At 46.1% G+C, this 16222-nt stretch overlaps 4 protein-coding genes across 4 annotated transcripts; 1 reads left to right on the forward strand and 3 right to left on the reverse strand.

Moving 5' to 3' along the window:
• Positions 1 to 1776: 1776 nt before the first annotated feature.
• On the reverse strand, positions 1777 to 2448 carry LOC136455256 (uncharacterized). The gene has a single exon (XM_066455365.1). The coding sequence runs from the start codon at positions 2446 to 2448 to the stop codon at positions 1777 to 1779; it is 672 nt and encodes a 223-aa protein (XP_066311462.1).
• Positions 2449 to 3413: 965 nt separating this feature from the next.
• LOC136455257 (uncharacterized) lies at positions 3414 to 3941 on the forward strand. Its single transcript, XM_066455366.1, has one exon. The coding sequence runs from the start codon at positions 3414 to 3416 to the stop codon at positions 3939 to 3941; it is 528 nt and encodes a 175-aa protein (XP_066311463.1).
• A 3949-nt stretch (positions 3942 to 7890) lies between these two features.
• LOC136453351 (uncharacterized) lies at positions 7891 to 10715 on the reverse strand. The gene is made up of 4 exons (XM_066453922.1): positions 10347 to 10715; positions 10031 to 10239; positions 9291 to 9398; positions 7891 to 9009 (listed from the first exon to the last, which is right to left on the reverse strand). The coding sequence occupies exons 1-4, from the start codon at positions 10642 to 10644 to the stop codon at positions 8314 to 8316; spliced, it is 1311 nt and encodes a 436-aa protein (XP_066310019.1). The 5' UTR covers positions 10645 to 10715; the 3' UTR covers positions 7891 to 8313.
• Positions 10716 to 11117: 402 nt separating this feature from the next.
• LOC136453352 (universal stress protein PHOS32-like) lies at positions 11118 to 15424 on the reverse strand. Its single transcript, XM_066453923.1, has 2 exons — positions 14383 to 15424; positions 11118 to 11837 (listed from the first exon to the last, which is right to left on the reverse strand). The coding sequence occupies exons 1-2, from the start codon at positions 15161 to 15163 to the stop codon at positions 11830 to 11832; spliced, it is 789 nt and encodes a 262-aa protein (XP_066310020.1). The 5' UTR covers positions 15164 to 15424; the 3' UTR covers positions 11118 to 11829.
• Positions 15425 to 16222: the final 798 nt, after the last annotated feature.

The raw sequence follows: 16222 nt of genomic DNA on the forward strand, positions 1-16222 counted from the left end.
TCTTTAGTGTAATTAGAATTGAGAGCTTGCTTTGTTATTTTAAGTTCATCTAGTGGAGCACTTTAGAGTAGCAAGATTGAGAGCTCTTAATGAGTAGTAACTTTATAAGTTGTGTGCCTAATAATTATTGCAACTAGAATTGTTGGATAGGTGGCTTGCAACCCTTGTAGAGCTAGAGCAAGTTTGCATTTCGCTATTTGTCATACTAATCAAATTGCTCTAGTTGATTTGTAGATTTTTAAATAGGCTATTCACCCCCCTCTAGCCATATTAGGACCTTTCACCCATGCACAAGCTCGAGCCTCTCATTGGCTCGAAAGCTCACCCGCTGGGAAAAGAGGAGTCGCCTCTGCTTCGTCAACACGCAGACGTCGTAGAGCTGCTCCACATGGTCGAGGCACTGCAAGCCTCGCACCATCTCCATGGCACTAAGCCGCTTCAGGGCCTCGGAGTGAAGGTGCCCGAAGCGCTTGTGCCACTGCCACGCCTCGTCATCTCGACGAGCAGCGAGACAGAGGGGTTGTGCCACCTGCACGTTAAGGACGTAGAGTCGATTTGCACTTCTGGATACCTTGGCGAGAAGGCGGCGATGGCAATCCCAAATCCTCATGACTCCATCCTCAACCACCACGCGCGAACCGTTCTCATCCAGCTATCCCAAGCTGATGATGGAGTTCCTCAACGCGGGGATATAGTAGACTCCGGTGAGCAGCCTGTGCTCACCAAACACGGCGGTGAAGATGACGGAGCCAACACCCTTGATCTCCACGCCGAAGGCATCCCCAAACTTGACGGAGCCTCGGACGCTAGAGTCAAGCTCGGTGAAGAACTCCCGTCGACCGGTCATATGATGGATGGCGCCGGTGTCGAGGCACCACCCGTTAGTCTTGTCGTTGCCGGAGCCATCGCCGAGGAGGGCATGTGCTTTTGGCTCGTCAAGGTGGAGGAGAACCGCTGCGGCCGGTGCCGCTGAAGGTAGCTCGATGCTTGCATGCGCCATGAACAGAGCCGGCTCCTCCTCCGTTGCCCATGCGACGTGGGTCTGGCCGCATCGTGGCTATCGACAGTCCTTGGCCCAATGACCAAGCTGACCATAGTTGCGGCAGGTGTCGTCTTGTGCCGGCCTGGGCATCACCCTCGGCACGTCCTCGTGCCTCCATAGTCCTAGGCGCCTCCACGGGCATCACCCTCAGCACGTCCTCGCGCCTCGGCCTGGGCATCTCTTTGCGTCTTGCGTGGCTTGCCACGCTTGCAGCCGCCTATAGCGGAAGAAGGCTCCCCCTTCTTCCGGTCACCTTGGCAGACAGCCCACTGCTCCCGAATGAGAAGGAGCTTCCCGCCAGTGGTGATGGGCCCCGAGAGAGACTGTGGCTCATCGCTGTCGATGACCTTGAGGCGACCTATCGCCTCCTCGATCGACATCGTGGAGAGATCCAGCAGGGACTCGATCGAGCGAGCCATCTGCTTGTACTTCTTAGGGACGTAGCGGAAGAGCTTTTCGACAGCTCTCTCCTCGCCGTAGGTGTCATCGCCGAACTGCACCATCTTCTACAACAGAGTGTTGAGACGGAGAGCAATGTCATCAACGTCCTCACCTAGCTTTAAGGCCAGGTTCTCCCACTACTTGCGAAGTGCCTGTAGTGTGGACTTGCGGACGCGGTCGCTGTCGATGCGTGCCACAGCGATGGCGTCCCAAGCCTCCTTGGTAGTTCGCTTGTTGGTAAGCGAGAACTGCATCTCAGACGGGACTACAGCGATGAGGGCATCCAGCGTCCGTCAATCCTGGTCGTAGTCAGCATCGCCGTACCAGACTGCCTCCCACATATGCCGCACCTGGAGCTTTACCCTCATCACCGTAGCCCACTCAACGTAGTTGGTCTTAGTGAGGGTAGGCCACCCACCGCCGGGGCCGACATCCCTGACAACAGCCTGGAGCCCGTGGTAACCACGATACCGATCCGGGAAGAGAGAACCACGCTGCCTGTGAAGGCCGTGCTCTCCATCGACCCGTCTACCACCGTTGTCGTGCGTGCCTCCTCCTGGAGCACCACCGCTGTGCGCGCCTCCTCTAGGAGCGCCGCCGGCGCGTCCGCGCCTGTCTGGGCTGCCGCCGCGCTCGTGGGCATGCGCGGCTGCCCAACGCGCTGCCTGCGCTCGCGCTGCCTCCCTTCCCAGCAGCTCGAGGTCCGCGTCGGCGCTGTCGTCAACAGAAATGGAGCTGCTGATGCTGCCGCGTAGAACCTCAACCTCTGCTACCGCCGCACGCGCTGCATCCATCGCCGCCGCCGCTTCCACCTTCGCTCTGGCTGCTGCCAGCTTCGACGCCCTTACCGCCACCGTAGTGGTCTCTACCGCCACTCGCTCCTGTTCCTTTGCCATGGCAAGTTCGGCCTCCTGCCGACGCCGCGTGCTCGAGGCGACCGAGCGCTGAGACTGTCCTGCGGACATGACGCGCTACCGGGGGGCTGCTGCGTGGGGAGAGGGCTACTGCAGACGAGCTGTTGCTTGTCTGCGTAGAGGGAAAGGAGTGAGCAGGAGCGGCCGGAGCTGCTGCTGCTCCCAGCTGGGGCTGTTGCGAGGCTGGGAAGAGAGATGAGCAGGAGATGCTCAGGCTACAGGATAGTACGGCTCTGATACCACTTGTTAGTCGCTGAATTCTTACTCTTGGTAGTAGCAGAATTCTTACTCTCATCGAGAGATGATGACACTAGGAGTTGGAGCAATTTTCTGGTTTATTTCTCACACAAATGTTATGCCAATCAGAGGGGTTGGAGATACATATTTATAAGCTGCTAGCCAGTCAAGCATATGCCAAGATGCTAGTCCTAGATGTTGTCCTAGATGCTAGTCCTAGATGCTGTCCTAGATGTCAGTCCTAGATGCTAAGATGATGTCCTAGTCAGTCAAGGATGTTGTTCTTGCTGCAGCCCCACAAAGACCAACACAGAGACTTATCCATCACATCCATTCACAGCACTATCTATTGCCCAGCTGTATTTCAATCAGATCTACAAACACCATGGCCTACCTACAGCTATTATATCAGACAGGGATAGAATCTTTACAAGTGCCTTATGGAAAGAACTGTTTGCCTTGTCTGATACTCAGCTTTTGATGAACTTTTCCTACCACCCATAAACTGATAGCCAGACTGAAAGGCTTAATCAGTGCTTGGAAGTTTTCTTGAGGTGTACAGTTCATGCTTGTCCTAAAGAGTGGGCAAAGTGGATTTCCCTAGCTGAGCACATAGCTTTGGGAACTACTCCATTTCAAGTGTTGTATGGCCATCCACCAAGATATTTGGGGCTTCCTGATCCATCTGCAGTAACTGTTCAGGACCTGGCTGGTTGGTTATCTGAAAGAAATCTGTTGCACAAGTTGATTCAGCAACACCTAGAAAGGCTCAGAACAGGATGAAGAGTCAAGCTGATAAAAATAGATCAGAAAGGGTCTTTCAGGTGGATGATATGATATACCTGAAGTTACAACCCCATATTCAGTCATCAGTGGCATTGAGGAGCAATCATAAATTATCATTCAGATATTTTGGACCATTTCAAATATTGGAGATAATTGGTAAGGCGGCTTATAAGCTGGACCTGCCAGCTAATGCTCAAATTCATCTTGTGGTGCATGTGTCGCAGCTCAAGAAGCACATTCCTCCAAATCAGGTATTGGAACCAATTGATATAGTTGCTATTGATCAGTCTGTGGCCTTGTTACCGGTACAGGTGCTTGATGTGGCTATGGTTCGGCATGGTGGTACTCTGAAGGATCGGGCGTTGGTCAGGTGGGACAAGCTTCTAGATTCAATGTCCACATGGGAGGATCCTCAAGACATGCATCGTCGCTATCCAACAGCTTGGGGTCAAGCTGCTTCACAAGCAGGGGGGAATGTCAGGAACCGGCTCTGCACCAGGAAGACGCTGAAGAGTGGCTAAGTGCATACGGGAAGATAGAGTAGCCGTCAAGTTGTGTTATGTTGGCTTCGGCCCATGTAAGAAGGGTTTAACCCATTAGGAGTAGAGGCTCGGCCTGTGTAAATGACGGTGAACCGGCATTATATGAGCCGACTCTATTAGAGAACTGAGGCTTCTCGAATAACTGAAATCTAACCACTATCGTCTTCCTCGAGTCCTCTATTCCTCTCGACCTAATTACTATTCTTGCTGTTCTAGCCCCAGATTCCTCCATTCTTCCGTTGCTGACCTTCCGTGGTGACAATGCTAACCCTTTTTTTTCTTCTTCTGCCTTTTACGTTGGGGTGGTTCGATTCGCGCCGCCCGCGGACGGAGTAGTTCGTTTGTTTGTCCTTCGGCTTTGGCTGGAGCCGACGGGAAACGGAAACCCGCCACGGGACACACGCCCGGCGCCCGCGGTGCGGGGCTTGTCCGGCTGGGGGCCTCGCGACTCGCGAGCGAGTCCGCGACACTTCAGCAGCGCGCAGCGGGCTCCTCTCCTCGGGCGCCGTTTCTTTTTCAGCTACCACGGCGCCGTGGTGGGTGCGCCGTTGCTCGGGCCGGGACAGGTCAGACCAGAGGAGCAGTGCACAGAGCAGTGTCCGGGGGAATCTTGACAGGTGATTTGCCGGTAGCTAGCTCCACGTGACCTGTACTTGGGTGTGTACTCGTTTCTGGATTTCAAGCGTTGCGACGAAAGGGTGTTCTGTGTACTCTCAGTTTGGCAATCAAGATCAGACTTTGGGGGGGCGGAATATCGAATCTCATAGTAGAATGAAATTGGTGGTGTGAGCATTCCGTGCGTAGAAAAATCACCGTGGCCGGGAAATTAAGACACAACTGGTGTCACTTTCTCTCAAGCGGCTGCATTCGTCGTTGCATATACTTGCATGTGCATGGTACGATGAACACCCAACAACTTTACAACTGCCGCCACCTTTTTACCATAGACGAAATAAACAGGCGACCATCGTGGTCATAGACTCGTAGGTCTCAAATATGACAAAATTATCCCCGAGCAGAAGACCTTGGGGACATTAGTGGTGGTCTCATGCATCAAAAGAAAGGGGACAGAGCAATTCTTCTTCGCGAGCTAGGTGATCGCAGCGCACCGAATTTGTGCTGGAGGTGCCCTTGTTTACAAGCATGAAGAGATTCCTGACGATGTGACGGAAGCATCAAGCATCTCCTCTTTTCTTTTCCTGTGCACCGTGCTGACCTGGTGCTTACATAGAAAGGAATCGGAATGTTCAAATCAAAGATATAGCATGTGTTGTTTAGCTGAAAGGTGGTGCCGAAAGTTCTTGCCCACAGTGTGGAGCCATTCGCGATGGCTTGGTGTGCGGCGGATGCCCCAGCCCGCCGGTCGAGGGCATGTATGGTGAGCTAGATGCGGCGGTTGACGAGACGGCAACGGCGCAACCTACGAGGCTACGACGGGTTCTATTGTCCATCAGTCGACGGTTGGACTGATTGTCTTTGCAATTCACGCTGTGTTTAGTTTCTAAAAAGTTTTTAAAAAAATACTACAGTAGTTATCACATCGAATCTTGCGATTAGTGCATAGAGTATTAAATGTAGATGAAAAAAAACTAATTGCACAGTTTGGTTGAAAATCGCGAGATGAACGTTTTGAACCTAATTAGTCCATAATTGAACACTAATTACCAAATAAAAATGAAAGTGCTACGGTAGCTAAATTCCCAAATTTCACGAACTAAACACAGCCTCAGTTGCTCTAGGATATTTTTCTCTTAAACATAAATATACAGTTATACACATGTTCCTCCTATAAATGTCTCTATTCACTCCTATAAACGGCTCTAGGAGACGACAATTGATAAATATTAAGGTTAATGAAGTTAACAGGTGTATCGTTAGTTGTTGATAGACATATATCACATAAATATACAGTTATACACATGTTCCTCCTATAAATGTCTCTATTCACTCCTGTAAACGACTCTAGGAGACGACAATTGATAAATATTAAGGTTAATGAAGTTAACAGGTGTATCGTTAGTTGTTGATAAATATTAAGGTTAATGAAGTTAACAGGTGTATCGTTAATGAAGTACATTGGTGCTGCCTCGTGTGCCGTCTCATATAGCACCATGTATTTTAAGACGACTCAATAGACAACATCTATAATATTTTGTCTTTTAAGTTGTCTTATAGTAACTCATAATTCTGTAATTTATGGATAGAGTAAAAGTGAAGTTGTGAGTTGCATGACAACAATAACTCATACAATGGTACAATAGTTGTCTCATAGTTCTAAATTTTAGCTCATGAGATGGTTGTTTCGCGAAACAACGACCTCGTTCTCTCTCCCCTCTCTTTTCTCCACACCATCAAAAATCCTATGTGGCATTGCATGAGACGAACTATGAGACTGCTGATGTGTAACAATGTACCTGCCCTTATGGATCTTTGAACTCCTTATTTTCTCTAACAAATAAACCATGACTAAAACCTTAAACAATTTGTCATCCAATCTAATCTAGATTTTTATACCTATACCTACCTAATAATATTAAAGAGAGAATTTTTTCCATCGCTTCTAGGAAATCACCTCAGAGCTCGAGTCCATCCTCCACATGTCAATAAACTTAATCCAAATCCAATTTGACAACCCTACCTTGACCTTACACCTTATGTATTCCATATGTGACACCAACTCATAAACTATGCTCATACAAATTATAACTCTTGCCCAATACAGTATGAAGTACGATTCCAAGATGTATCGGGTTCCGTTGCAACGCACATCCATGTTTGCTAGTTAATAAAATCTCTAACCTGCTTTCTAAAAAAAGAGAATATGAAGTCGTGTGGTTCGAATGTTCAAGATGGTTTGCAACTTTTGAGCACTGCGAGTGATGTATTTACAGCATGATGAAATGTATTGGTAGCATTGTTACAATTAACAAAAGGATGAAGGCATGGTACAATAAAAATAATATATGATTTACCCTGGTGGATTAATGCATAGAAACAACAAAAACTAAGCTATTTCACGGTCCCATTGGGCAATGTTTTCAAGTCGTTCGATTAATCTTGATTAATCGTGAGTAATCATCCTTATCGGTCCTTAGTGATCGATTTGGGGTACCGAGGCGACCAGCTCGATCAGAAAGCTGGTCGTCCGATTAATCGAAGAGTAATCACGATTAATCGTCCGACTAGGATAGGGACGACTAGTTTGGTTGCTCTGTTTTTTGGGCCTATTTAACCAGGCCTATATGTGGCCTATTGGGCTTGCAATTTGGAGATGGAGATGGAGGCTTCAATTTTAATGTTGATTTGCTTAATTAGATGGCTAGTGCCTACTTTTTTTGGACTGTTAAATGTCAATGTTTGTGACTCTGTATTGAACACTTTAGCTTATGTGTACTGAACTTGTTTGGTTACGTAATATGCTGGCTGTGTGGCTGCTATGGTCTGCTATGTGCTAACTGTTGAATGCTAATTATTTGCTACTGCAGTAGTGCTTGCTAATGCAGCAATGCTGCTGTTGAGCTATGTTAAAATCAAGACTACATTAGTGTTGCTAATTATGGTATTCTTTGGTATTTTAGGCTTCCAGCAGCTAGTCAGCAAAGAAATGGAGTTTGGGACAGGAATATGGACCTCTGGACATGGTAGAAAAGAGAAGAAAACAACTCCCACAAGTAAGTCACCAGCTAAACACTAATATAGTCTTGATGCTTGTTTTATTGTATATACTATATAGTATATATATGTATATATATAGTAGGTATATATGTCCTGATATATAGAACGACCAGGGGTCGACTAGGCTCGACTAATCGGCCTGGTCGACGACTAATCACGATTAGTCTTCTGGTCGGTCCCATGGTGATTAGGTTCGACTGGACGACTTGAAAACATTGCCATTGGATCTCTTCTCTCTTGGGATAGGCCTGTGCATAGACTCCTTACCAATCAGGTATTCAGGTCCACAGAAGGCATGTGGATAGATCATGGCCGGCTCACCAAGAAACTGAACATAACAGTTTTTTTACCAGATTCCAGTAACTTTCAGTGATGCATATAGGCCATGATTAAACTTATCAATAACTGATAAGAAAAAAAAAAGAAATGTATCAGTAGCAACTACAAGCATACAAGCTTTCAGCAATCTAACTACTGAACAGCATCACAAGAGGAATAGCACTTGCTAGCACGACAGGGTTCTAAGGAACAGATAGCAGAGACCGCATCCAGATTCCTGGCTGCCAAGCTGTTAACTTTGGGCTTTGAACAACATATCCCATCTCATTGCTTCAAGCCTTCCACCATCCAGCTGTTAATATTTACAAAAGCATAACCTTACTTGGGGAGCAATAACTCAGGCAACACCAATGTGTTCTTCAGTGTCATTAATCCTTGCACCGCAGCACTCCCTCCTTTTCATTGTAACTTTGCTTCTATACAGACTTGAACTGGAGATCCTGACCTTCCTTTCTTCTGGAGTCACAGAACCATTTCGCCTTCTCTTTGGTGTTAACTTATCATTATCCCCACCCTTGTTTTTTATGGGCGTCCTGTAAACATTAACATTACTGTCTAAACAAAGATGTCTGAAGTGGTGACGGGGATTCACATAGCAGAACGATGAGCTGACGATTCCTATGACTGTCGATGGGCGCATTGTATGCATAAAATCCTCCAGCTCTGAAAAGCAAGCATGCTCGGAATATGGTAAAGCGTAAGAATCCTTGTCAAACAGCTTTGGTGGTGACAAGGGATTGTAGTCCATTTCTGTTAGGCCTTCATCTCTCCCTAAGCACCCGATAGACTTCAGTGATGATCTACCTTTGGGTTTGACCTTTCCTTCGCTGCTCTTCCAAAGCCAAGGAATACCAGAAGGCATGATCCCTATAGTGGGGCACACTGTGTTTAGAGCTTCAAGATTATCAATGGTGACACTATACCTTGGAACAGCACGGATCATAGTCAAACTGGTCTGTGTGGTAAAAATCTCGCGGTTTTCATCAATCCCTAGAAGGTGTATTGTCAGTAGGCGCTGGGGCCAAACCCAGATCTGATGAGAAAATTGAAGGAAAACATTCTGGAGTTAGGAAGCTGAACGTGTAATGTTTAGGAAATCAGTTAAACTAGCAGTTAGCATATCAATTGTTTGCAGCTCAACTTAGTTATAGCCTGCATATACTAATCTGAAAAGCAAGTTAATGTTCAAACACAGAGCATCAGCCATGGCTACTTTAGTTGTTTCTCAAAAGAAATTAGTCATCATCACTCATCAATGTTCTGTCAAGACTCAAGAGTATAAAATGGAGTATGTTGAGAAAAGAAGTCTATAACCTTCGTCTGTAGAGCTCTAGATATATGAAGCAAGAGGTCTTCTTTTCCAAGAGTGTCAACACCAATGATAACTTCATGATCAGGATGTGCCCGAATTATATCAACCATCTGCATTTCAAAAATAAGAAACATGAGCACCGACAATCACAGATTGATGAACTACATTGATTTCTATTTTGGCTAGTTCAGTACATTCAACACATGAACATAAGCATAGGCAATATGTTTACATGTTGCTATTGACATTCTATTGCAGGCTGTTCACAGTGGCAGCACTAGTAGGACATCAATCACAATTCATACTCATTTAGGCATGATGGCTACTGCAGCTTAAGCAACCAATATGTGCACATTAGATTTCACTTTTCATTCAGCGACAAAAAAAAACTATGCTAGACTGCTTTTTAAGGAAACACTAATTAGTTGTGTCATGAGTCAAGATGCATGCTCAAGGTGAACCGAGAGATTCAAACAACAGAATTAAACTGTAACAATATCCCATTGACAACTCACGATACGCTCTACAATGTGCACGGAAATGTATTTCTGATGACATTCAGGCATCAGTACTTCACTGAATTTATCATCAAATTATTGAACCTGTCATATATGTCAGATGTAATTGTTCCAAAAAAAAAATGATGTTTCGTGTAAGGGCATCATCAGCGGTAAACTGAACCATTATGCGAAGAAGACATAAATTGGCATAACAATCACACTTGTGTTTAAGCGAAACTGACCTGCTCAGCGACGACGGGGCGTGGAGGGAAGTTGAGTGACGGGTGGCAGTAGGTGTTGTCCAGATAGAGCACATCAATGGTATCCCCGCCGAGCGCGTCCAGTAAAGCCTGCTTCGCCCGCCGCGCTTTATCGCACCTGAGCTCCCACCGGAAGTCCCCCGTGTACAGCATGCACCCGAGGTCTCCGTGGAAGAGGTACATGAGCGATCCTGCGCGGAGGGACGCGTCGGCCACGGAAACCAGCCGAAGGTCAGTAGTTCCGTGCTAGTCGTGTAGAGAAAAAAGTGAAGCGAGCGAATCAGGAGGGGTGACGTACCGGGGCAGTGGAGCGCGGGGATGGCGGTGACGCGGAGGGAGAGGGGCTGGCCGGAGGAGGGAGATGATAAGGAGATGGAGGCAGAAGCACCTGGAGCGAGCGGGCGGAGGAGGGAGGCGTCGATTCCCGGGAAGCGGATGGGGAGGAGGCGCGCCGTGGTCGGGGAGCAGTAGAGCGGGCCGTGGCGCCACCCACCCGCCTCACCGAGACCACGGGTGTGGTCCTGGTGGAGGTGCGTCAGGAAGTAGACCTGGCTGCCGCCGGAGAACTTGTCCACCGACACCAGGCCCTCCTCCATGGCTCGCCGCCTTTGCCGGATGCCTCTCCGCCTCTCCTAACCTCGCCGTCCCCTCGCTTCGCTATGTGGGATCGAGTTTTTAGCGGCCCTTTTGAAAAGGGAAAACAAAATTCGTTGTACGTGTACTCCCACTTCCAAAAAAAAAACTACCTCTTTTATAGTGTAACTAATCTCAAATTTAACCAAATACCAATATTATTATAACAAATGAAATTCATTAGAATAATCACACCATATATTTTTTAGTAAACAAATTTAAATGTACATACTATTTTTTTTATAAATCTAATAAATTTTATGAAATACGAAATTGTGCACTTATTTGAGAAAGAGGGGGTACTGATCTAGAAGCGGCTTACAATATAGCATTTCTTGTGACAAATTTATCTCTAATAAATTCTTCACAAACCAGTCTTACAAAAAAACAAACGGTGGAGCATGCACGCATAAGCTGATGATTTTACCAGCAAAAACTGTCCAGCTAAGCAATTATTCTATCCAATATCGGAGGAGTAATAAATACAAAAAAGTAGCGGTTCTGCATTAATAAGTATCCAATACAGTACACAAGCTGAATAGAGCATATGATACCGTGTAGATAGCAACTCCCTCTGTTCCAAATTAAAATTTGTTTGACTTTTTTTTGACCCCAAGTTTAACCGCTCGTCTTATTCAAAAAATGTATGCAAACAGTCAAATTTAAGTTATTTTTGAAAAACTTTTGTTAATAAAGCAAGCCACAACAAAAGAATTGATATTTAGCACAAAATTTTGAATAAGACGTGGTTAAACTTAGGGTTAAAAAAGTCAAACAAACAATAATTTAGAACGAATTTAGTACCATTTGAGAACATAAAGCTCATCACCGGCTCTGCAAAACAAGACAGGAGAGCCCAGCCCCCAGCATAAGCATCTGCAATACAGCTTCGACCCACGGGAAGAGTACTCTACATGGTGTCGAGTGTCGACGACATAAACATCTCACAAGCAAACCAACAAAGACTCCGATGATCTACGACTCCGATATGAAACTCAAAACGGGAAGCAGCCAGTTGGTCATGATACGCAGTTGATATACAGAAGCAAAGATAAACAGCCAGTCCCATCTTCCAGATACACAGGATCGCCTCACTACAAGACAAGCCTCATGTTTTCCTCGTTCTCCAGCTGCTTGCGGCCATTACCTCAGTTTTCTGCATCCACAGATACAGTGGAATCAGAATCAAGCAAGCAACATATGTCAACAAGTCGATTTCCACACCACAAAAGTTGGATAGCAGGCTGATTATGAGGCTCAAAAAAGCAAAGATTGGCATACGAGGAAGTGACTGGTTATGTTTTTGTCAATTGTCAAATAGGGGCACCCAACATGCAAGACATGAGAGCAAATGAATATATGCTCCATCAAACTAGATGAAATAACAAAAGCAAACACAGTGTTAATGCAGCGACACTGTTCTTGCAAAATCGAGTTAAAATATGGCATCATAGAACATCGGCACCAGTATTCTACTCAAACATTTTTTTTCTCAAAGAATATTCAAAAGGAAACGGCATATGAAATGTGTTTTATCGTCTGATGGAAAACTGAATATGAACAACAAATAGATGTACACAAGGACCAAAGCATTTTTGTATCTCAAACTATCATCAGTAAGTTGCCAACACTCAGAAACCAGTAGGACAATTCTATCCCAAACTAAAGGACCTAGCACATCATACAGTTCAATCGTGTAGGAAAAATATCCCTGTCATGGTTTTCTTTAATCTTTTGCTACAATTTTCTGCAACCAAGGACAACATGTTAAACTCCCTGTACCTACTGTCACAAGTTGCCCACAAGCTAAGAATAAAAAAATGGTGATGGCAACATGGCCAACAAACCAATAAGGCCCCTAGTCCAGATCCATTTGTTCCAAACAACTTCCAAGTAAGAAGAATAGCTCGTGTTCTTGAGCTAGCAGACAACAGTACCTATATCCACAGCATGGTTACTTATAAATGAAAAATAAGATGATAAAACGGTATGCTTCAATCAATAATATGTGGATGATCTGTAGTTTGAAGCAGTTTAATGACAATGCTGGTTCTCATTTAATGCAACTAGGGAGAAGTAACAACATGAGAGGATAAAAGTAACAGAGTAGTAACACCAAGGCAATAAGAGAAGTGAGGATGGCATGATAACAGCATGGCAGTAGCAATACAGAGAACCCTTGTCAGGGCATAAGAATAAACAGAAAAAAAGGAGGGGGCCGATACCACCATAGAAGTGACACAAATACTCCAGATGCGTAAAGGATTAGAGAGGTGGACAATCAAGATAATTTTTAACCAGCGTTTCAAAGGTGTCGCCTAGGCGTTCAGGCGTACCCAGCTCACCTTGGGAAACAGTGGCGACTTGTCGCCTTGGTGCCGCCTAGGCGTCCAGGCGGACCCAGCACTCGTCTGGACGCCTAGTCGCCTTTTAAACACTATTTTTAACTAGAAAAAAATACTCTAGATTTCTGAAATACGTGATGTTTTTAAATGCCTGTGTCCCTAGGCAAAACCTTCCAAAAAAGCAAACACTTTGAAGTGGAAAACCCTCCACGAAGGTGGCAGTGAATAAATTTCTGCTTTAGTGACAACCTTAAATGTGTGACAGATTAGACCTAAGAAAAAGAGAGACTAATTTTAAGCAGGCAGTCTTGAACTAGTTTGATTAAATTGCAAAGCAAGCTAAGTAGCTATGTGCAACTTTGGCAAAGCATCTGAGCTACTGGAGCTATTGTCCCATGATGCAAATTTTCCCTATTTATTCAACTGGAAAGCATAGTCTACCATTTTGATTTATGATAAACTTCTTCAGTGAGTATTGAACTATTAAAATTTTAAAATAAAATAGTGATTTATCAATCAGCCTATACACTCATAAAAAAAGTAACTAGAGATGTAACACGCCCAACTCCTGCCGGCCCTGCCGCATGCAACTAATAATATAGCTATTGACATTATAATTCTGTCTGGTAAGGTTCAGTGTTTGCTTAATATCTGCAAAATTGTTGTTCACTTGAATTTAAATTTCTTGTGCTTACTCTAAACACGTTAAAATCATATCTGAGCAAATATTTCCTCAATGTTTCAATGTACACTATCCAGCATAACCAACTAAGCACAGCAGCTTTTTTATATCAAAATACACAGGAAAATTGCATTGCATATTCTTGCATTAAGCAAGGAATAAAAAAGCAATATCAACAGTGAAGACATGCAGTCTGCAGAAGCAGATGTATTTGCACCATACTTTCATGTACATTTGTAGCTTTGCCACTACGATGGTATTGTCCTGGTACAATTCTAAGAGAACCGCCAAACATGTAGCATTACACACTATCAGTATTCTTAACCGTTTACAGGAGCCTGAAGCAAGTTAATTGATTTAACATAAACTAATTTGCCTGGCCAAAAAGAATTATGGGCTTTAAATAAACCTGAGGGCAGTAGTACCATGAAACACACCACGGACCATGCTATCAGGCTTGCCGTTGGCGCTACAACTTTTTACAAAAGATCAAAGATTAACAAGTAACGCAATAACTGAAGGAAATTCCTTAATCAACTATCCTTTACTAACATTTGTCTTCCATATCAGAAAGCTACGTACTACTAAATCGTTGCATAAAACACTTCATTGCAAAAACGTCAATCAGCACTATTAAAGTAACATATATAGTTAGGAAAAGAAAAGAGGCAGACCTTTCTGCACCTCAGGCGCATCGTGATAAACAGGTTCGTCCTCTGGTACCGTGTGCAACTGATCTGTCGCCCCTGCTGCATCTCCACCGTCACCTGCAGCATCATCAGGGTAGCGAACAACCACAACAGGGCATACACAGTGGTGTACGCAGTAATCACTGACACTCCCAAGCCTCCCCTTGCCGCCTTTCCGGGATGCCCCGAAACCGCGGCTCCCCATGATCATAGCGGAGAGGCCAAGGCGCTCGGCCTCGAGGCAGAGGCGCTCCTTCATGTCGTGGTCCTTGACGACGTGGATCTTGAAGGGGATCTGGGCGTCGACCAGCGGCTGCGCGAGGTCCTGCGCCTTGGTGGAGGTGAAGGCGTCGTAGTCCTCCTCCCGCTTCTTCTGCAGCTCCTCCTCGGAGGGGCCGCCCTCGACGGCGGCGGCGGCGGCGTCCTCGGCGGCGTCGGCCTCGTCGGCGACGGAGACCGGGATGGAGCCCCAGTCGGCGCCGTAGAGGACGGAGGTGGGGCGCACGTGCAGCAGCACGACGGCGTCCCCGGGGCGGAGGTAGTTCTGCACGGCCCACTTGACGGCGAAGGCGGACTCGTCGGAGAGGTCGACGGCGATGGCGATGCGGCGGTGCGGGGAGGCCGGGTTGGTCCCCGCCAGCGAGGAGAAGAAGAAGCGCGGGGAGGAGGGCTGGATCGCGGCCGCCTGCGCCGCGGCCGAGAGCCGCACCGCCGCCGGGGCCGCGGGGGCGTCGCCGCCGGCGCCGGTGGAGGGGTTGGCCGCCATGGGGGTGGTTAAGTGGGTGGGAGGTGAGTCGTCGGAGGAACGGCGCGCTAGGGTTCTGCCTCGGTTACTCTGATGATGAACAAGTGCTTGTTATTTTTTTGGAAATTTTCGGTGGCGATTTGATCCGGGATGGAGGCAAGGGGAGAGAGGGTTTTGGTTCGAAATGGAATGTGCGAGACCGAGAGGCGAGAGAGAGCAGCGTAGTGCGGGTGCTCCGAACCTTTGCAACGGCGAGGCTGATTTGGGGAAGAATGGCTTGTTGTACACGTAGCAGCCTAGTGGTGCCCCACGGTCTTCTTTAGTTTACTGTTTCTCTCTCGCCCCCCACCCCCTCCCCCTCGCCGCCGCTGCCTCTGCCCACGGCGCATAGGATCTCGCTGGAGCTTCGTCGCATGTCGATTTGTTGTAAAACAATCGGTTGAAGGTTAGCATTTCTCTTTATTTAAAATTTGTGCTCGTCCATACGTCCGATGGTTTCCAGTTGCTGCTTGACCAAAACCACGTCTGGTAATGCTCGTCCGTCGGGGTTGAAAAGCTGTTGTAAGTGTACATGACTTCGGAAACAACCAGCATGATTCCTTTACAATTCGAAATTTCCCTGCTAGGGATGCCTTCTGCTTTTTTTTAAGCACAATAGACCTTTATTATTTTTTATTAGATAAATATCTGTGCATTGCACATGAACATACCTTTTTTTTACACTTACATTGACAAATTTATAGAATAGAAAATATTAAAAATCTTATCAGACGTGAACACGTAGATCCAGTTTTTTATGACTTGTGTAAGTCATTTCGTTTCACTTTGGCCACTTTTTATTTAGGAATTGGTGGCCACCTTTTTATTGAGGAACAGGGCACCTATTTTTTTCATAGACAAAAAATAATTAGTTAGCACGGTTTCTATTATTATATATGTCCGTACGTTATATCAGGATCATTAATTTTTACATATGTTCACGGCGACACATATAGCTCACATGATGAGGCATTCGGACCAATTTTTTTAATTTTAGCTCTTTTTTTAAAGTTTCTCATAAATAGATCCATGACGAAAAGA

Source organism: Miscanthus floridulus, chromosome 5, assembly GCF_019320115.1.
Source record: "Miscanthus floridulus cultivar M001 chromosome 5, ASM1932011v1, whole genome shotgun sequence".
Taxonomy (NCBI): domain Eukaryota; kingdom Viridiplantae; phylum Streptophyta; class Magnoliopsida; order Poales; family Poaceae; genus Miscanthus; species Miscanthus floridulus.